The sequence below is a fragment of the Eufriesea mexicana genome, unplaced genomic scaffold (assembly GCF_001483705.2).
Source record: "Eufriesea mexicana isolate 0111107269 unplaced genomic scaffold, ASM148370v2 scaffold1523, whole genome shotgun sequence".
Lineage (NCBI taxonomy): Eukaryota > Metazoa > Arthropoda > Insecta > Hymenoptera > Apidae > Eufriesea > Eufriesea mexicana.
This window is the reverse complement of record NW_016909723.1, coordinates 917,829-939,239: the sequence shown is the minus strand read 5'-3', so window position 1 is coordinate 939,239 and position 21,411 is coordinate 917,829. Positions and strand designations below refer to the sequence as shown.

Here is a 21,411-nt window from a genome sequence, read left to right as displayed (position 1 = left end):
TCCTTCCCTGAAACTCTATCCCTTTGATTTAACGATTATCATCGTTGCACCTTGCTAACGGGTAATGAAATATTTTTGACGAATTGCCTTATGAATTATTAACGAATTTATCATGCAGGTTGCGCTAACGCTACGTTTATTGAAAAGCCCGCGCCGCCATTATGCAAATACGATATAGCAACTATCACGGATGAAGCTTTGGTTTTCTAATTCCTTAACTTCTCGCGTACCTTTCTTCTTGCCTGCAAATGTATCGGAAAAAGATTATGCACGGTCCGATGATTAATTAGAATAAGGTTTTGCGCGACGATAATACCCAGCTTTGAAATATTCCGCGCGAAACGTGTACCTCTTCCCTGCATGCCTTTCGAATGCTTTTAGTTTAATTTCTAGCTAATCCTCGCACGCTCTGGTAATAACTCGGTAGCTTACGAAACGAGCCCACGAAACTAACGACGAAGCAATTGAGTAATATTTCTTTCCGTCGCGAAAATTGAGTAACCATGGTCTCAAAGGAATCGCCAATTCTCCTGTTCGCCTATTAAACTTTGCGAATTCAACTGCATTAATCTACTACTTGACAATGCAAATAGTCGAATCAAATTTCCGCCCCACGGATATGATATTTACCGTTTATACGAATTCAAAGTTGTATCGCTGGAATTGCACATGAGTTACATGCAAATTCACTATTAATTCAGACGCTTGCGAATTACCCGTGAAACTCGCGATGGATACTATCGCTGCCGAAACTAATATACACAGTTTCTCGTGATTACCAACCATGTAACGGGAACTAAATAATTTACGACACCAGCGTAAATATGTATTGTCGAACAGAAGTTAGTCGATCTTAGTCGAAGGAAGATGAGAACTTGGTAAACCGCTAATTCCGATCTCGGAAGTTTTAATCGGAAGGTGATAACGAAAAGACACTTGCAAGTTAATTACAGATTTTTGTTAACATTGTATTAATTACAAAACTGTACATGTTGAAAAACTTAAGCCTCTCGCGCATTAGACGCATCTAACAAGGTGATTTAAAATTAAAAACGTTTAAACGCATACGGTGTAAAATATATCGATACTAAGTTAACAACCATTAATCTTACAAGGTATTGCCAACTGATACGCAAATTAATCGCACGTTAATCAAGGTTTGCGTGTACGTTAGTATTCGTTGATCGGAAGTTGGTTCATCTACAAAAGAATCTCGACTTGGCGACCATGTCGTAAGAAATACGTGGGCAGGGTGAGGTCAGTGCAGGAATTAACGAGTTTTGAATGGCATGTGTAGATACAGGCGCGGTCCACGTCCCTTCCGTAGATACTATCCCAGACTCCACGTCGGATCTGCAAACGAAATGCTTTTTAATCTTTAACGCAACGATATCGATATTCTGTTCGAAAGCTTCGCCATATCGGCACGCGTACGTGTCAAAGCACCGACTCTCCCACAGAAAAATTACTACGAGGGTTAACTAGTGATATAACGTTCGTGGCCTTACGTCTTGAGAACGGGAGAATTGTAAAGAATAAGGGGATTCACGGGTGGCGGTCTTAAAAGAACGACGTCGACCCCGGAGGATTGTAGTTCACTCTTTAATGCCTCTGCAGCCCCTTCTACGGCCTTCCTGGAAGCGCTGAACGCTACCAAACCTGCCCCAGCTTTGGTACCATAGCTCGTCGCGGAATCGCCCAAAAGTACGATGCGCCCTTCAAAATAAACCATTCTTTAGGATCCGCAGGAGTAGACCATCTCTCGAACGTTTCTCCGACTCTGATATAGTAGCAGACCTCTTTTCACGCGCAAAAGGGGAATGAACATCCTTGCGGTCCTAAGCGGCGCCACCAAGTTATGTCGCAACATGGATTCCCACGCCGAACTCGGTTGTCTCTCTATGGCACCGGGCAAAGCCAAACCTCCAGTGTGCACGATTGCCCAGAGACCTGTAGTTAAGTACAGTTGAAACTCTGTTACAATTTAAGCGGCCGCTTTTGGGTAACGCAACAGCCACGGCGAAGATGGAATCGTAGCTCGCGTGGAATTTTTCCGATATCCTACTCGCCCAATCTCGGGTTAACAATTAAAATTCGCTCTAAAGCCAAGGAAACGAGATTGGAAACGTATCGGAAACAATTTGCCGAGAATCATCGAGTCTAACGCGATTACGTTACAGACCGAACAAACGCGCTGATTGCCGTAAGCGCACGAGAAGCAAGGGATATCGATAGAAGTAAATTCAGTTGGTTCGACGAGCAGTTATCAATGGACGTACGATGAAATTGTTCCTTTTAACCGAACAATCGCCAGGGAGGTGAAAATATTTTACACGTATGAATCTTTGCGGCTAGCATATCTGAAAGCTCTATTCCCCGCTCTCGTTCCTGTTATACGTAATCCCATTTCTTCGTGTCCTAGTTATACGATAAAACCCAGCGGGTGCTATACCCGGTCGAACAACGGGCCGATACCATTGCGAAAACAATTATCGATCTCGCGTTTACGCTATCGTTTACATTTATAGAATACGGTTTCAATTCGCAACTTTCGCGCGATTCCACATAAAACTTTATGCGCGCCTCGAGATTCGTGTAATTAAAAGAGTAGAAATAATACGGTAGGGACTTAAAGCAGAAATGAATTGCCCGGAGCTTCCAGTCGGCCATTGATGAACGAGAGTGCGAGAAGTTTCTGGAACGAAACTCGAACATCGTGCGAAACTTAATTAACGTTCCTTCAGGATAACGCGATTTTTTGGTTAATTAAGTAACTCGTCCGTTCATTCGATACTCGCCACGGGTATACTCGTTAAAAAGCCTTCAGAGCCTTTTTCGTAACGTACGCCCGGAGGCTTCGACGATGTAGAGAAATTCGGTGGTTCGTGGGCGAAATAATGGAACACGAAGTTGCGAGGGAATGAACGAAATAGGATAAGAAGCAACGGAGCATGTTCAATCTTCGCCGTACGGTGTATATTAAATGGACAATTGCTTGCCGTCTTCTCCAGCCGGAAGTTTCGCCCTAACAGCGTCCAAACAAGCGCGTAAACTGTCCTCCCTCGTTGTGTCCAGTTCCAGTGGCACGATTTGGCCACGAGCACGTACTTCCGGATCTTGCGGGTTCCCATGAATCGCGTTCGTCGAATCCTCCTCGTATCCTTTCTGTTGCTCTATCGCTCTCAAGATTTTCATCGACGGTGAATTTCCCGAAGGATCCAGCATCCCGGTAAACACCTGCGCGATAATTAAACGAGTTTACGAAAGGCTATACATACTTCGATGTCTACGGTTCTTTTGCAACCACGCCATTGCGCAAGAGAGCAAACGAGCACGCGAGATGTAGAAACGCGACGACTATTACCTTGTAACCAGCCTCGTAAAGTGCAAGGGCGATCTGCAGGCCTACGCAGGTATCACAGCTGGTCACCAGCACATGGCGTTTGTTGCGAGTCTCGTACTCGTCGGTGGCATTCCTCGATTGCCGCATTAGATAGGCCAACAGGGCAGCGACTATCGAACAGAGAGCCAATATTTGTAGGGCCAAAATGGCCCCGGTTTCAGCATCCATCCTGCTAGGTAATATTCAGTCTGCAAAGCAGAAGTTACATCTCTATTACGATACAATTCAAGCCGGACCATACGGGTCCTGCCACATCCGTGATGCACCGAAATAGCTTTTCATCGCTGTTATGGTACAACTCGCGAGCAAATTTTCTACCAGAGTTTCCTACACTGGCTACAAATGTATCTCCGACTAGCTCTGGTTACGCGATTCAAGGTTAAACGCGCTAGGGAAAAATTGTAGGACGGCTTTCCTTCGTAACAGCAAGATTACTTCGAGTCCCTGAACTTCGAGACTGCAAACTACTTAAAGGACATAGTCGACGACACTCGAGTCTCTTACGACCCGTAATTCCTAGCTTCGACGTTCTCGTGACGTTTCATGACCGTGGAATTCCAATTTCATTGCACAACGTCCTTGCACGATGAATCTACTCCACGCACACCGATATTATTTGTATCAACGTTTTCGATGACGGCACGCAACCCGCATAAATCCACCGCGAAGCGTAATTCTGTGCACGAATGCCGTTGACAGCCGATCAATCAATAATGATGCCATAAGGCGTAGTATATTTAACCCAGACCAGCGACGACGAAATTGCTGCGAAATGGTTGAACGTGCAGCGATACAACGAATCAAGAATTTTCACGCGTATCGTCAACGGATCCAACGGATGTTATTTAGTTTAATAAAAGATTATGGATACTTCGCGATATATTTATCGATTGCCAACATCCCGATGCAGTATTTTACATCCGTGCATCGTTAGGCTGGCTATCTTCTAAGATATTACGAGTAAAATATTACTCCCGATTACATCTTAACGACGGTATGGTAACAAGGAGAAAATCAGCGAATAACATACGCATCTTCGCTTCCATGATTTAAACGCGCGTTAATGCACTCGCATCTGTACAGAGACGGTAATTCTAATTTTAATCGATGACTTTGATGTTTTCGGAATGGCAAAAAAAAGAATTGATTAAACTCTATCGCTCCATTCGAAGGATCCGCTTTCATATTTCACTTTGGAATTCAATCTTTGAATTTTCTTTCGCGTTAATTAGCAAAACGATATTTTAAACGTGTTTTCTAAATCGTTATTTTGCCAAGCTTTCCATTTCCAAGAAGCGTTTAAGGTTTGCAATTAAACTGGATTAAATCATTGGCCGATTAAGAAACGCGTGCTATCGCGAGCGATTTCTAACCGCGTATTTAAAGACACTGAATCGAAATCCGCACGGAGAGGGAGAACAGTTGGAAGCACGATGCAATAAATTGCAACGATTTGATAACCCGTAACATTGGCAGTACAACCGTGCGAAGGCATCGCGGCGAAACGCATCGCGAATTCTGTTTTTCCCGCGAAAAGTGAAGGGCGATGGAAAGGTTTTTATCCGACGCAATGAGTCGCCTTTCTAAAGTGTATCTGAGCTCAACGAGGCGTGGCTGAAAGCTGCTTCTGTTCCTCTTTAACCGATCGTCGATCGGTCATTGTCGTCGCCATTTTCCTTACATTTTCCATAGATTTATTAGATTTATTCCACATGTACAATCGATGTGTTTTCCTCGTATATTTCGCAACGTTGAAAACTGTCCTTCCAAATGGCAGGAGTCTTTGACCGTTTATCGATGCGAGAAGAGTAACGAACGAGAGTCGTGACAGTTGAAACAAGCACGCTAAAGGCCGTGCGAAAAACTAGGCATTACGGGGTACAATTACGAACACGAACGCCATTTCGACAATGATGAATGCAATTTTCAACGCGGGACCACAAAATAATTCACGGAGTAATTTGCGAGAATGATTCGTTTAAAAGCCGGAATCGATTGGTCTGTCGATCAACTTTCGAGCCGGCTGATGAAAACGAGCATGTGCTCGAATCGTTTCTCCCGTGGATTTCGGAAAAATCTCGGATTTCCGCGCAACAGAGGCTGCACGTGCTCGTCTCATGAATCGAACGATATATCTGGAAAGCGTATCGGCCGAAATTACAGTCAGCTGATGCTGCTGGCATTCAGGGATCCTGTTTCCAATGATAAGCTTTCATTTCAAACGGAATACCAGTTTCGGTGACCGGTACAAATTATTCTAGGAAAGTTCGTAAGGTTTGTGCATGATAAATTGCTTTTTTGTCATCTGAGAGCCGTCAGATATACCGCGTGACCGAAATTAATACGTTTCGACGCTTTCATTCCGGTACATGTACGTATATATACCATCGACTGCAATCGATGCGGCATTTACCTGCATGTGGCATGTGTTCTCGTCGCAGCTACCAGAAACGTAAATGAACTGAAAATGTGACGACGAATTTTGTTATTGCGCGTGAACGTATGAACACGAAATGAAAACAACGTACGATGCTAATCGTACGCGAGAAATAAGAAAAATTTTCCGTTTTGTTCGTAAATAACCGGAATACTTAAAAGCGTCTCCGCGTGTAATGGCACGCATCTATAGATGAGAGCGCAATGGAAATGCGGGGACAGGCTTGTGTACGGGCCTCGATTGCGTGCCAAATCATCGCGGTTAACTTTCTCTGGAATGCAGGTACGGAAAGAAACCAACCTGCAAGACAGGTGCCACAAAATTATGGAAGCTTATCCGAGATCTCGCAAATACCGCAACTGTTTTTCTGCAATCGGAATCTCGGTGAAACGCCCACTGTTGATTTCATTTTTCCTCCAGTCGTGTGCGTATGGCACAAATGAACTTGTAGTTAATCAGTGAGAGAATACGTAAAATTAATATCCATGATTGTTCATCTAACAGTGAAAGTAAGCATCGATATTTGCTTAACTATGCGATTCGTAATCGATAAGAATATCTAGGAATGAATAAACACGGTAAATATGACGAAGAGGCATGTAAATTTCGAGGTAGACAGTACGAATTATTTCATTTTCTTGTATCATTTTCCTTGAAGTATTTCTAATACGGAGTTATATCGCATGCTAATGAACGCGACTATCCTAATATTAACACCTACAACCCCGTAATTCCGCTGGAGCGAAACGAAGTAAAAGGCGAGTCGCGTTGACACTTATTTACAAATCGACTGGTTCCGTAAATCCACGAAGGACTCCCGTTGCGAAGAGGGAAATGGAATCGCTTTCCTACCGTGAAACAAAATCAACCGGAATTTTCGCTTGCAGACGAAAGTCGCAGAGCGAAGATTAAAGGAAAACGCCTACATCGCTGCCTTCTTCGTCAGGCAGCAACGATAATCGCAATGCCATGGCAATAAGCAGCTATGTCATCTCCATTAATCGCTAGTGCTACGTCGTCGTGAGGCGTGCACCAGCTGGAATGCTGCAAGTTACACGGATTACACGTACACGGGGGTCCCAGACACGCGTTCACGAGCGACAATGCTGGAGTATCGGGACGGATAGAATGGGCCCGGGCCTCCTTTCGCATCCGCGGTATGCATAGACGAGTCACGTTTCGTGGTCGCATTATCGAATTGCAGGAGTTTATTCGCTCGTGCTAATTTCGACGGGAATGTAGAAATATCGATTAGAGGCTTGGCCTCTCCTCCGTGTGCTCCTTCTGATCTAGAATCTTGCCCAACAATCCCGGGCTCTCTGCGCCCGCGCGATGGAACATTGCAACGTTCCATTACCTGACCGACAGAAATCTGACTAAAATAATTCGAATGAAAACAGTCGGATGTCGCCCACGTTATCCACGATTATAAACACTCGGTGTTCGCGCAGCTGGCGATGCTGTTTCGTCCTTCGAGCATGAAATATTCAAATTAACATTTGCTTACATGCATCGCGATTCCCGCTATTTTTATGTAGGCGGTCAAATCCCGCTAGGGAATTAACCCAGTCGGTCTTCGAATGCTTCGAGGAAAACTGGAAGGTAGACGCGCGATTTAACGGAATTTCCTGGCCAACCAGGCGGCTCTTTTCTTCGTAATCGTAAGAAATCTCAGCGAAGGACTGGCTCTCGCAGCGTTAAGATCGCGTACATCGCCGTGTAAGCAGCGGCAACTAACAGTTGCGTAGATACATCCAACAGTACGGGCTAACGTGCAACGGTACTCCACTCTGACCGCGAGTGACCGTTTGGAAAAGATAAATACCTGCGGTTCACGGATATCGCTCTCTTGTTATTCACCCGATCATCCCGCCGATGCTCGTGTCGCATTTTACTTTTCCATATTAAACATAACCACGGTGACGTAACGACCAAACGATCGTGCGCTCGCTTTCTCAAAATTTCACGTCATTTCTCAAACGGAAGATTGATTGGAGCGGACAAAAAATCAACCCGGTGAAATCGAATGTCCGATCACGGCTAACAATAAGAAAAGTGTCCCGATTTTAAATTCCTCGCGCAAAAATTCCGACAGGTCGAAAATAGATTAGGCTATCGTTGCGCAATTGCGCCCCAAGTAGACCGATACGTTGACAACGCTGATTTCGTGGCAATTGCATAACGATATCCCAAATCCACGGAGTCCGATTTTACGAGTTCGCGCCCCGCGGACGTGTACGCTATTCCGTTCATACATTAGTGACCACAGGCTGCTTAGAAAGTTTAGACCAAGCACTTTTCCTGCAACTAGCTGGAAAGCAAAATACGACTTGTTGGTCGAGGAAGGCGAAAGAATTACGCGGCATTGTAGTTTCTCCTGTATCGATAAAATTCGCAACGACCGAAAGTTTCGTATCGCGAGAGTCGAAGCACGATCCAATTTGCCTAAACCTGCATATTCTCGCGCCAACGTTTGTCGGACCTACGACTCTATGGTAAATCCGTAGAGAGATCCTGCGAGATTTTGCGAACGAAAGTATAGTCAGCGTGTTACGCGAACGACTCTTTTCCTTCGATTGGCTGTTAAGCGTGATTCGTTGTCTTCCGCTTCGAAACCTTCGATTATCGTTGCTTGCCAATCGTGTCAACGGAACGGGACAGTCGCTAGGATTCTAGGATCTATCGATCGATCGTCGGCATAAAAAGTCACCGTACTTGAGAAGAATACCAAGGTACTAGCGTTATTTTCCACGACGCTGCTGAAAAGGAGTGTACCCGCGAAAAGATTTCGAGAAGGTGATAATGCGAGCTCTCACTCTACTTTCGAAAAAACGCGCATTAATTACGCATTGGTTACAATTCTACGAACGTGTAAAGAACGAATCGCGATGATCGTTTAATATTCATATTTCAGCGAGCAATTTTTTTACACGTCACGCACCACTCGGTTTCTCGATTCACGCTCTACTTCACCCTTAATCAACTTATCGCTTCATTGCTGTTACGAATGCGATGCGCCCGGTGCTAATCGCGAATTTTCTATTGGCATCTCGTTTTCACGATATTTAGTAGATTTACCGTTCGTTTTAATGCGATATCTCGTAACACCGATAACGCGTATTAAAGTGCCCGTTAAATGCTCGCTGAAATGTACCGTATCAACTGATACACCATGGTCATTCGTTTATTCGAAATCGATATAAGAAATTCGATACGTTACTGGATATGTCACGATACGAGTAATATAAAAGAAGATAAATATGTACTCTTCTCGTTGAAGAGGCAACATAGTCGATAAAGAGGCATCGAATCATAGACGATAGATATTCGACAGGTAGTGGCTACTTACCACAATTTGATCATAAGACTCGAGGATGTCGGGGTGAAGTAGTTACGGCACTTTGGTATTCGATGGTGATCCCTTGTAATGAAAATTCGGTGCACTGGAAAACGGCACAAAGCGAGAAAACGGCGGTTTTACGAGCACTCGAAAGTACCGGCGAGCGGCAGGCCGCGACGCGTGTTTCTACAGCACAACTGGCTTTCGAGAATTCCCGCTTGGAATGCCCACGAGGACGAACGGTATAAGATGCTTCGACGCTGGCTGCCTCGACAAATGGAAAAGGCACGGTTGAAGCATCTTCGCCGCGCCTACAATTACGTCCTCGTGTCTATCGCTCCTCGATGCTCTTCGGCTCTCCACTGGCTACGCCTATGGCAACGCTAATTTCTAAAGAACGTGCCGTTTAACGTGCCTCGAATTCTCATCGAATAGATCGCGGCTTTTCCAAATTAACTCGCAAATCACCAAATTATTCCCACAGCCGATGTAATTCGATGCTTCGCGGTGTTAAAAGAATGACAAATTGAAAGAAATTTATCAGCTTTCGCGCTACGGTACGATATTACATGGAAACATTTGTTCTGGTTACGCTGAAATACGAACATTCATCGTAAACGTCCTAAATTTACGGAAAGAGATTTCAACGGACTAGGAAAAAATTAATCTTAATTTGCTCAAGGCAAAGCAGGTTTACAACTTTGTTACGTTATAACCTTTTTTACCCGCACGAGGATATAGCGAATCGTTTTTTCCTTCTTTCCTCGCGTGGAATGCAACAAAATGTCGCGACGAAATTTCACCGAAACTCATTCGCGTAATCAGTTTTGTAAGGAAAAAATTGTGGCTTAATGAGGACGTCGAAGGGATTTGAAATTACATAAATCGGAAAAGCTCACTTGGCAAACGTAATGCGCAGCAACTAGAAGAAAGAATCGCTTTAACCTCTTTTACAGCGAAACAATCCCTTTGTCTGTCATCATTTGTATTTAGCGCATTCTTATGATGCTGACAACTTGTGCGATACGTTAACAACTTTTAACGTTCATGGAAATATTCTACTTAACAAAGAAATATAAAATGGTGGGAGAAGGAAAGGAAAAAGGAAAAACGATCGATTAATGTTGAATCCTAAACTCTTAAATAAAGAATTCTATGATGATGTAGACCCCATCGAATACATTATTCGAAGAAGCACTAACGACTGCAACTTGCGAAACGTGTTTTTCATTTCATTCAGTTAATCTATCGTCATATCTTCCGTCAAGCCCTCGACAAAATTCTGGTCCGCAATGACCTACATACTACTTGATCGATTAATTTTCCTTTGACCTCATTCTTTTTGCAAATTATGAGATGGTTGTAAATCGTAATACGATAAATAATAAATCAAACATGGAAAATACGATAATGGCAGATCCAAATTATCAAGCTCTAACAGGGTATTATTATTAATTTCATGAAAATTACAATTGCAGGTCGAATGCTTGCTACGGTAAGTGATATTCATGTTAATAAAGGACCTCATTATCCTATACACTTTTAATGATACTTATAAGCAATTAAATTCACACAGATGTATATCTAATGACTATAATTTCTGTGAGGTACAAATGTTTGCGATATTCCTCGTCCACGTTAAATTTCATAGATTGTAATTACAAGTCTTAAATTAAATAGTAAAAGCATCGAATAAATTTCAGTCACGACTAACCCCTTTCAATACTGTGTCATTGTGTGACAATGCTCTACGCAGTCACAAAATATTCGTTTTGAACGGGAACCGAATATTAATTTATCGAATAAGTTCACGCGCGGAATTCATACCGATTACACTCGTCGTCTTATAAAATTATATTGATCCCAAGACATTAAATTAATAACCAGAATTATATTAATTAAAATATATTACGTAAATAAAACATCACGTGGTAATAAAATATTTTTCAGCAACGTGGTACTAATAATATGATATATTTACATCATGATACTAAAGAAACGATACAAAAAGAATTTGTCATAATAATAAATTAATTCATGTTTTTAATTTTACAATAAAATCATTAAAGTAATAAAACCCTATGGTGATACTCGAATTATAACAAAATGGCTGTAATAGAGACTTTAATTTTCTCAGTAGCAGTATAATGGCTGCCCTGATATCACTAGCCTAGGTAGTATACTATAGCGTGCGAAGTAGAGGGGTCGACTCATGTTACGCATGTGCCTCTCGTCCATTTCCTTTTGGAACTCGAAGGTGAGAGGTTATTCCGTTGCATAGCTTTCGGTCTCGATAATCGTTCTTTTATATTGGTGTAAATGTTTCGCTTAATTACAACGAGATACATTCGAACATTCAGAAAAATTTCTGAAACATCCACGTTGCTTTACAAATTACCAAATTTTTACTACGACGGAGTTCGGGGTAATGGCTGAATCAATTGGGCGTAGTGAATATGTAGGCCACGTGGCAAAGCAACTTACTCGGGAAGAAATTGAAAAAATGCAGGCGCAAGATTCACGATTAGTCTCCGAATTTCGAGCCAATCAACTGGAAAAAGACGCTAAAAAGCATTGGGACCTATTTTATAAGCGAAACGATACTAGATTCTTTAAAGACAGACATTGGACTACCAGAGAATTCAATGAATTATTGGGTGTGGGTACAAAAGAAGATGATAATGTTCTTCTTGAAGTCGGTTGCGGTGTTGGAAACTTCATATATCCTTTGATCGAGGATGGATTGAAATTTAGAGCAATATTTGCATGTGATCTCTCTCCAAGAGCTGTGGGATTGACAAAGGTATATGTTTATTCATTTATTAATTAATGTATCTGTGCTATCACGTGCCTTATAATTTTATTACGTGCAGAGTCATTCGCTATATGATCCAACAAATATGAGAATCTTCCAAACGGATATTACAACAGACAATTGTTTTCGCGAGGTAGATTGCCCGGTGAATGTAGTAACATTAATATTCGTTTTATCCGCTATTCATCCAGAAAAGTTTAGAAAGTAAGCAATCATACATACTTATTTTCAGTTCATTAATAACCGTTGTTTATTGTAAATTTCTAATGTTTCAGAGTTATCGAAAATTTGTACAACATTCTTGATAACGGAGGAATTGTGCTTTTTAGAGATTACGGTTTATATGATATGGCTCAATTAAGGTTTAAACCTGGTCACAAAATCAGTGAAAATCTTTATATGAGACAAGACGGTACTAGGTAAAATTTATTGACTTTTCTCCATTGAAATTGACTATATAAAGTTCAAGATTAAGTTCACAGCCATGTTTTATTTCAGGACATACTATTTCTCAAAAGAAGAAGTGTCGAGTTTATTTGAATCTGTTGGCTTTGAAATTTTAACATGTACTTATATACAAAGACGCACCATAAACTTGAAAGAAGGAATAGATGTACCCAGAATTTTTGTTCAAGGAAAGTTCAAGAAGCTTTGATAATATTGGTATGTCTTTACTGACTATTTGAAAAGGGAAAGAAACGATTAATTTCTGATACTTAACAAATGATGAGATTATAGTTCAACTGATTTAAAATGAAGTATAATAATAAATGTCTTTCGCTCCTATCTGATTATCAAAAAAAAAAAAAAGAAATTATTTTATTCTGTGTAAATGAATTATTATATAAGCATATATTTACTTTGCATTTCAGAATGTGAACTCAATGATGATAACTGCACACTATTCAAGTAAGTATAGTAATTTCTTTTCTTTACGAGAAATGTAATACGATCGTAAAACTAATAGGATAATAAAATACATATGTCTCACATCTCAGCTATACTAGCGAGTGAATTCTGAAAATCAGCAAATTTAACGTGGTCAAATGTATTGTCGATCGATCGATGTTGTTTAAAAAGTCACGACCGTATTATATTTTATCCATTTCTATAATGTTTTAAAAAATGAATTTACTCAAAATAAAATATGATGAGTTCATAGTTCAACGGATTTATAGTGAAGAGTTGCAAATATGTCTTTCGCTCCTATCTGATAATTTCTTGATAATATCAAACATGTAATGAAAGTAAGTACAGAATTTATTAAAGTTTCTTTTATTTTATTGTAGAATCTCTGTTGCTGAATGTGAAATTGAATAGAAGCTGAAGAACACTGGTATGACGAGTGAGTTCATTTTAATTATATGGCAAAGTGATTACAAATAGTTAAAGTGATTAGGGAAATATTGTTAATTTCAATGATGAGTCTGAATCGATGTGTTTGATTATTCATGATATATATACATATTAAATTTCGTCACTACCGCTGAGAAAAAAATTAATATTTCAGAAATGTAAAATTTTGTATCCCAGTAAAACAAAAACATCACCTTTTTGTAGGAAAATGAATATTTTAAACGAGAAAAGTTGGATGAAATCTGCAAGCCTCTAATCACAGGTAAAGATATATTTTTGCAAAACAAAGTTTTCAAATTGCCTTATTGTAGTGATGAAAATAAATGTTATGCAATGATTTTGATGATTTTTTCCATTAGCTCTATCTGAAAATGAAATATCTCTGTATTTATGAATAAAAATATAATAAAAATAAACCTCAAATTTCAAGTAGCACATTTTTATGTTACAGATTATCAGGGAGAATCTGACAAAGAGAATGTGATATAAAGTGTACTTTTTATTAATATAATTTAAAATGTTAATATTTAATAAATATATACAAGTTAATTACTATTTTTATTCACATCCTTTTCCATATATACTTTTATCAATGAAGTTGTGACTGTAGTCTATTAACCGTAGTTAGTGGTAACTCGTTGATTAAAATTCATGATATATTAGAAGAAGGTGTCGATATCGCGTTCCCAGGAAGGATTTGAAAGCGAAGCCGCAAAGACGAATAAATTGCACGAAGATTATTAATTAGGCAAAAACATGCCACGTTCCCATTTCTTTTCGTCTATATAAGCAGATCACAAAGCGATGAATCTAAATTACGAATTTCTTTAAAGCGTTCAATAGGAACCCCATAATTACAAAAACGAATAAATATAGTCATCGTATTATGTACCATAGTTACAAAAAGTGGACATGTGCTAACACGTTGGTGGTACATGGTTTTATATATATATATAAAATAGGCATGAAAGCTACCTTTCTAAATATAACATTTCAAACAATAAAAAAGAATACAGGTCCTGTCTTTCTAGAAGGAATATACGCGATAGGGTTAGGTTAATTAATCAACACCTTTATCTTTTTGACAATTTTGGCTGCGATCGAGCTGTTAACTATAAATTGTTTGCTGGTCAAATTCGAAAAAGTAGTGATATAAATAATACGAAACCTGTATTTTCTGTGATTTTATTTCTGCATCGCCACTCTGCGGGATCAAATGGCCGGATCCAATTATGCGAAAACATTTTTTGCTGATTTAATTTTGTGGAAAAATATACCTGATTTTGATCAGAGCCGATCGTGAATAAATAAAAAAGAAAAAATGAGATAAAATATGCACTGAAAATGCAAACAAATTTAAAATGAGTTGGAACCGGTATACAAATGTCGTTCACCGATTTACCCGAGCATGCCAGACTGGTGATACGCATGCGCGGAGTTGGACGTTAGGCAATGACCGGGATTTCTCCCGAAATTGAAATTCAAATCGTCAAGGACATACCCTTCGATCGTGAAACACGTTTGATTTTTAATTTGATGCTCGCAATATCGATTAAGAAAAATAATCGATCACAATCGATAATCATATCGCTATGAAGAATGTATTTCTAATTATTATTTATTTCATCGCTAAATATATTTAGCTTTTAGTATTTCTGACGTCGAATTCGAAAGAAACCAAATGAAATTCCACCTCTTGGTAAAACTTTTATTGCGCCATTACTACTCTTACTAATACTTCAACTGTATATAGTAGTACAGTAGTACTTCTTTAGTTAGTCCATAATAGTACTAGTAACGTGTACCTCTTATAGTAAAATACGAAAAAATCTGCATGATCTGCAAAATCGTAACTGGAATTTTTTTTGACACTCATACAGATAATGATTACGCATCGCAAATATTCCCATACATTCTGTTACTTTTCCTTGTTTCATACAGATGGTTTGCTCTTATTAACTGAATATTCCAGAAAGAATTCGTTGAAAAATATTTTTCTTGAAATCATGAATACGTATAAACTAATGTCTTTCTTCTTACGTATATTCGTATCTGTCCCGTATTTTCAGCGCCGCAAAAGCACCTATTCTTTTACCACCTTATCAAAGGTCGCATATCATGATCGTTCAAGTGCATGGAACTCGTTATAATTGTATCGCAATGTTAAGGAGCGTTATTACGTCGTATGAGGTAAAACACTTTCGTTCGTATTTGGCTGATTGCCAAGGTCCCTTGCTTCACCCGCGTGCCGTGCATCGGAGGTTATACACGGGACTGCTTCGGGAATACGTGAACGAGATTCCTTAGCAGACCTCGTCGTCCCCGACAACACTGACAGCACACGTACACGGGTTACGTATGCGACTCCGTAAACAATAGGACGTGTAACAACCCCGTGCAACATCCACCGGCTCACGCACACACGCTCGGTACACGCACGATTCCCGTGTCCTCGTGCATTGATCAATCGGCGAATGACGTGCATAGGACTAACTGGTCGCCAGGTATATAAAGGTATCCACCAAAAAGCAAGAGCATCATTCACTCCCAGTTCATCACACGAGCTGATCTACAAAATCTACCAAACTTATCAACCATGAAGTGCTTCGTCGTAAGTACAATCATTACACTCTTATGCTGCGACCGTTCGATACATTGCATTTGCATTTAATCCATTTTCGATGAACATCTACTATTTTTCGTCGATTGCCGAGTAAAATTACAATTGCACCACTGTCTGCTAACATATTAGACGACACTTGCCTGTAATTTTCTATTATCATTTAATACACGTACGCTACGTGATTGTAAAATTACATATGTTTTATGGAAAATCTGTAATTAGAAGTCACTCGATAACGAATATAACACAGTCCTCTGCCATAAGCGGGATATTGCCGTTTGAAACGATACTCGATTCCTAAGACAGTAAGTAAGGGACAGTTGCTTAAAAATCTAGCAGAATTGTACGGGAGATACAAACTCTCGTTCACCTAGCAACCACCGCTTAATCTCACTCAGGAGACTAAGGTTGCACTTCTGCAAATGAAAACTATTCGTCTTGTAAACTGTTCTATTTGTTTTCAGGCTATCGTTCTCTTGGCCCTCTGCGCTGTAGCCTTAGCTGCAGAGAAACCTCTGGAACCCGAAAAGCTCGAGCCGCAGCAGCAACCGAACGTAGAAGGTGTGGACGGACCAAGGGATAAGAGAACACCTGTGCTGGCCTACACTGCGCCACTTGCATACACTTCTTACATATCACCATATACCTACGCTGCCAGTTACGGCTTGCCCTATGCCTATAGCGCGTCCTACTATCGCTCTTACCCTTACTACTATAACACATACTATTAGGGTTAATTCTGAGTTATCAGAGTTAACGCCTGAAGGATTTTTCTGACGAAGACTACGGAAACGATTATGGCAATCGCAAAGATTTTCAACCAAATAGTTTACTTTGAGCTTACTTAAACTAAGATAGCCAATAGCTGGACGAAATTTTCTCCGATGTTAACATTCGAAAAGCTCCTAACTATTTCTCCAATGAAATTCTCCGCTACACATGTTTCGACAATCACATGTTAATACAAGTGTTCTTCATATTGTATGTTACAATGTTAAATACAGAACATAATTAAGTTTATACGTGTCAATGATATTACTTTCCCTATGCACGTCTAATTACCGCATAATATAAGAGACGATGAACAAAATTTTCAAGCAAACTATGCAACGACTATTCGCACAAAGAGAACATCCGGCGCGATCTATAAGCAATCAAAGATTCAAATTCCATCCGTCCTCGATGTGGATGCAAATTATCGTACGATTCATATTGGCGATCATGTTAGACATGCATCTATAGTTCCATCTTTAATACAGGAATGCATCTTAGATTATTGTTGCATCGATGCATTGTCGCATGGTAGACTTCCTGTTGAATAAAATGACAGGCAAATACAAGTGACATCATCGGATGCAGTTTGACGTTCTAATTTGCGCGGCATCTTTTAGGTTAGGATGGAGTCATTAGAATAGAAGCTATGCCCAACGCTGGAAACGATACAGAGTTCCTGACCGCCGGCCATAAAAGTCTGCATGAATAAAGAATGCATCACTTTGCGATTCTCCTGAAGTCCACGTTATATAAAACGACACGAAAGGGATACGGTGAATTTTAAGGACGAGTCGTGAAATTTAGGTCTCGCGAGTCTGTAATAGCCCACGATGGTACTGATCGTGTTATCCAATCGAGCTCATTTCGGCAGATTAAAATGCGTAACCGTAGGCGACATTTGAAACGTTTCAAAAAATTCGAGCACGCATGACTTATGCGTAATCGAGAATTACACAACAGGAATATATCACTATAAACGAACACTTATTCCGTATTCCTTAGAACTTGATGACTTTTGGTACTTTCACTGTGGCTTCGAAGGTATCGGAAAATATGGACGTGATGGGAATGATACCAGCGTTGTTCCTCATAGCTACGGAACGCCTCTCAGCAAGCCGACGGAAGTTGGGAAGAGTGACGTTTCGTTTCCTCTGCGTTTTCCTGCAGAAAAAGTAATTTATGCAAGGAAGTACGAAGCAAAGATACGACGAAGGTCCAATTGTTCGTACTGTATCAAGAATCTTAAACTACGACGGAAGCTATGTATCTTTTTCGCTTGTAGAATTATCGTTAACGACCGCGAATATAAGTTTCACGAAACTGATTTATGGGCCAGTCGGTTGAAATTATTCCCAGGCAATTGGACTTTTCGCGAATCGAATTTTGCATCTGTTGTCGCAACGCGACGTGTTTCGGGTAAAAGAAAAATGTAAAGCCGATGAAATATTTGACCAGTCAGGAGAAGACGATACTCTACATCGATATGTGTAACATCACCAATCCGTAACAGCATTGCCTAAGTGTGATCGATGAAAGCCAGTAAGAAAGTCTATTGTAATTCGTGGATGGTCGCGACCCGACTGTATTTATACATGTGCAGGTATGGCCGTAGTCTTAGTCGGTGCGAGCCTGTCCATCCTTCACGAAATTAGTTTTTTCACTGCAGGTGCTCTGATTACATGTCGAAGGAACCTGCAGGAATTACGCCTTTAGCTTAGGAAACGTCTGATTAGTGTAGTGATAAGTGTAGTTGGATTACAAACATGAAGTTCCTTTTAGTAAGTATACCACGATTCGTAATCTACGAGGAAAATTTCCAACGAAACGATCTTTCTATACGCGCACGCGACGTATCGCAGTTTCGCGATTCGAGATTCAGCCGTTTTTCAAGATGCATAATACAGCAAGACAAATTGGTTCATCTCTGTTTTAGATAACGTGTTTACTGGTTGCGAGCTTACTGTGCGTCAAAGCGGGAGCCGAGACGGAAGAAAGGGAAGAAAAGCCGGAGATCACAAAATTGGAGTTAGTCGATCTCGGCGAAGGGGAAAGCGATATCGATGACAAAGACTCGGAAGTGCAAAAAAAGAGAGATTCTGGGTACTCTTATAGGAGACCAGAAACGAGTAGCGCGTTAGCCTCGAGAGCCCGTTTTCAAATTGGACAATCTGGCAATAGAGGGCGTATTGTCAATAGGCATCCAGCACAAATAAACAGACCTGTTACAAAATACGGACCACCGGGTTATCAGAATTCATCTCCAATGAGACCTACGTCGCATGGTCAACAACACCGAGATAAATTGCAGTCCCACGGTCATTTCGGTCAACAGCATTCGAACTTTGATGGCCGCCCTAGTGGGTTGTTCGAACAGGAAGTTCCGAGTCCAATTAGACAGGTCGACTTCGTCGAACCGAATCCAATATCCTCTCAAAACAATGAACCCTTTGGGATTCACACGGCCAATTACTTACCGCCGCAAAATCAGAAGTTACCCGGCTATAGCGTACCGCAAATTTTTTCTTCCTCCCAAGTAACGCAAAGTCCCAACAACGGCAATGAAGGCCCATCGGCAAACTTCCAAAGCCAGAACATCGTACAGCCGCAAGGGCAGATATCCGATGCGGCGCTTTTCCTAACGCAAAACGCTCAAGCCATACAGCAACTTTATGCCGCACCGCCGAACGAACAAGATTTCGCCCCACAAGTCGACCAATTCTTAGGTCATAATAATCAAGTTCCTAATGCGAATATCCAGTTTCAAAATTTCGAGAGCAGTTCACAAAGCCCGGCAAGTTTTCCAGGGCAGCTGCCGTCGTACGCATCTGGAACTCTTAGCGCTCAAGAAACCCTAGAGCAAATACAGTCCCACGAAAAGGACAGATTGATTGTTCAATTGCAGCGAGCACTCGCGACCCAGACTCAGGCCCAAAATGCAGATGCAGCAGGAAGGTACGCTCAAAATCAGCCGAGCTTCGTTCAGAATCAAGATCTTCTGGCTTCCCTTGGACAGCGAATGAAGATTCACGGTTTAAATACACAACAGAGTACCGTAAACTTTGGCTCTGGAAATACAGCTTTCAATCAATCACCTTTTTTACCAGGAACAACGATCAGTCCGGGGTTTCCGCTTAGCTATGGACTATCGACCACTATTCAACCACCAACGACCACTACGACTACAGCAACCACGACAACCGTGCAACCCCCTCAGGCTGCTAAAGGCGATGGTACCTCGCAAGTCGGTTCTTCCGTACCTGCGCCACCCTTAGCGTCATCCGCTCCAGGAGTTCCGGTTTACGGTGGATTCGTGCCCACCTTGATAGCTGGTACAACTTTCCTGTCGAACGTACCATCTTACGGTTCTACTTTCTTCGCGCCCGGTGCCGTTACACCTGTCCAACCGTCAGGATCCTCACCTACGCAGTTCGGACTACCTATCCCTACGAATCACGGTCAGAAACCGATCTCTGGTACCACGCCATCGTCCTCGCCCTCCATCACTTCGTCGACTCCTTTGCCGAGTCGACCTGGCTTTCCTTCGTCTCCACCGGTTAATACCGTGCCACTTCCTGTGCATCCTGTTGCAACTCCCCTTCATCCAGTGGTGACGCCTCTTCATCCAGTAGCACCTCTGCAACCAGTACTCCCTCCGTCCTCCACACACGTGCATCCCGTACAAACTCCATCAGCGACGCATCCAACGTACGGATTGCAAACGGCGGTAATCAATCCGCTTTTATACAAACCCATCAAACCGGTCTATCCGTTCTACTATTACCCGAACGTCGCATATCAGGTACCTAAGCCAGCGTCACCGACTTATCCGTGGAGCTACGCGCCGACCTATGCTCAAGCGAAACCGACCCAAATATGGAAATGACGTGGTCCCGTTCTTCGCGGGTTAATCTTAGCTTGCTTCCCCGTATCGAGACTGACTGTTTACCCACGCGGAAAAGAGAACCCGAGAGATCGAAAAAGAAAGTAACTGGCGCCATGGCATCGAGTTAGGATCGCGATAACACGGTTTACAAATAACGAAAAACGATGTACTCGTGGCCGTGGTTGACATTTAATACGCAATGCTTGACCTACATTTGCTATACCTAAATTTCCAGAGATTTTCTCGCTTTTCTTTTCTTCACTGATTCGTTGCATGGACGCAAAGTCGACGGGATGGATTTTGTTTCGTGCGCAGAGGTATCGTAAGCTTTATCGCCTTCGGGTGCTTACCTTTGCAATTTACGAATCTTCGGTATCGTTGGTAAAAGGTATTTTTATAATTTAATTCGTAAGAACAATCGGGATTTTGCTTTTCATACAATGTGGGATAAACGGGAAATTATTCGTGCTTTTATATTTTGTATTTATATAGGTTAACGTTATTTCGTACATTTTTGTTCGCAACATGGACATGCCATTGACGTGCTATATCGAATTTCGATAAGTTTGCCTTCTCCGTTAACTGCGTACGATTTTCCTATAGAATGTTGTACGTACGCCAATTTTATTTATTACATCGAATAAATATTTTTTTACCGTTAAACAAAACGTTCTCTTTCATTCATTTTGCACATTGCCAAAGGACACGAAACGTTGGGGCTCGATAAACTCGAGGTGGATAACGATACGAGGAAGAGTTACTGAAAAACTCAATTCGCGA

At 41.2% G+C, this 21,411-nt stretch overlaps 4 protein-coding genes across 6 annotated transcripts; 3 read left to right on the top strand and 1 right to left on the bottom strand.

The window, feature by feature from the left end:
- Positions 1-1,011: 1,011 nt before the first annotated feature.
- Positions 1,012-14,641, bottom strand: LOC108548449 (D-beta-hydroxybutyrate dehydrogenase, mitochondrial). Of its 2 annotated transcripts, none has more exons than XM_017901377.1 (6): positions 14,520-14,641; positions 3,365-3,591; positions 3,000-3,237; positions 1,798-1,950; positions 1,509-1,716; positions 1,012-1,353 (listed from the first exon to the last, which is right to left on the bottom strand). In XM_017901377.1, exons 2-6 carry the CDS (start codon positions 3,569-3,571, stop codon positions 1,197-1,199), a joined length of 963 nt encoding a protein of 320 aa, XP_017756866.1. In that variant the 5' UTR covers positions 3,572-3,591; positions 14,520-14,641; the 3' UTR covers positions 1,012-1,196. The 2 variants fall into 2 exon arrangements, with proteins under 2 accessions (XP_017756866.1, XP_017756865.1); XM_017901376.1 differs by lacking the exon at positions 14,520-14,641 and adding an exon at positions 9,190-9,515.
- LOC108548450 (methyltransferase-like protein 6) lies at positions 11,437-13,814 on the top strand. 2 transcript variants are annotated; one of them, XR_001890263.1, is made up of 8 exons: positions 11,437-11,983; positions 12,054-12,199; positions 12,271-12,414; positions 12,494-12,658; positions 12,868-12,904; positions 13,285-13,340; positions 13,556-13,613; positions 13,803-13,814. XR_001890263.1 is itself a non-coding variant. In XM_017901379.1 (6 exons), the coding sequence occupies exons 1-4, from the start codon at positions 11,609-11,611 to the stop codon at positions 12,648-12,650; spliced, it is 822 nt and encodes a 273-aa protein (XP_017756868.1). In that variant the 5' UTR covers positions 11,437-11,608; the 3' UTR covers positions 12,651-12,658; positions 12,868-12,904; positions 13,285-13,361. The 2 variants fall into 2 exon arrangements, 1 of the variants encoding a protein (XP_017756868.1); XM_017901379.1 differs by lacking the exons at positions 13,556-13,613; positions 13,803-13,814 and having other exon boundaries at positions 13,285-13,361.
- Positions 14,642-15,947: 1,306 nt separating the features above from the next.
- LOC108548429 (uncharacterized) lies at positions 15,948-16,902 on the top strand. Its single transcript, XM_017901346.1, has 2 exons — positions 15,948-15,962; positions 16,439-16,902. The coding sequence occupies exons 1-2, from the start codon at positions 15,948-15,950 to the stop codon at positions 16,703-16,705; spliced, it is 282 nt and encodes a 93-aa protein (XP_017756835.1). The 3' UTR covers positions 16,706-16,902.
- A 1,609-nt stretch (positions 16,903-18,511) lies between these two features.
- On the top strand, positions 18,512-20,631 carry LOC108548486 (proline-rich protein 36). The gene is made up of 2 exons (XM_017901424.1): positions 18,512-18,526; positions 18,682-20,631. Exons 1-2 carry the CDS (start codon positions 18,512-18,514, stop codon positions 20,629-20,631), a joined length of 1,965 nt encoding a protein of 654 aa, XP_017756913.1.
- Positions 20,632-21,411: the final 780 nt, after the last annotated feature.

Coding starts and splice junctions, on each gene's coding strand:
- LOC108548449 (XM_017901377.1), bottom strand. CDS start 3,571: ATGGATGCTGAAACCGGGGCCATTTTGGCCCTACAAATATTGGCTCTC. Junction 3,238..3,364: donor TTTACGAGGCTGGTTACAAG/GTAATAGTCGTC, acceptor ATTATCGCGCAG/GTGTTTACCGGGATGCTGGA. Junction 1,354..1,508: donor AATTCTCCCGTTCTCAAGAC/GTAAGGCCACGA, acceptor TTTCGTTTGCAG/ATCCGACGTGGAGTCTGGGA.
- LOC108548450 (XM_017901379.1), top strand. CDS start 11,609: ATGGCTGAATCAATTGGGCGTAGTGAATATGTAGGCCACGTGGCAAAG. Junction 11,984..12,053: donor GAGCTGTGGGATTGACAAAG/GTATATGTTTAT, acceptor TATTACGTGCAG/AGTCATTCGCTATATGATCC. Junction 12,415..12,493: donor ATGAGACAAGACGGTACTAG/GTAAAATTTATT, acceptor GTTTTATTTCAG/GACATACTATTTCTCAAAAG.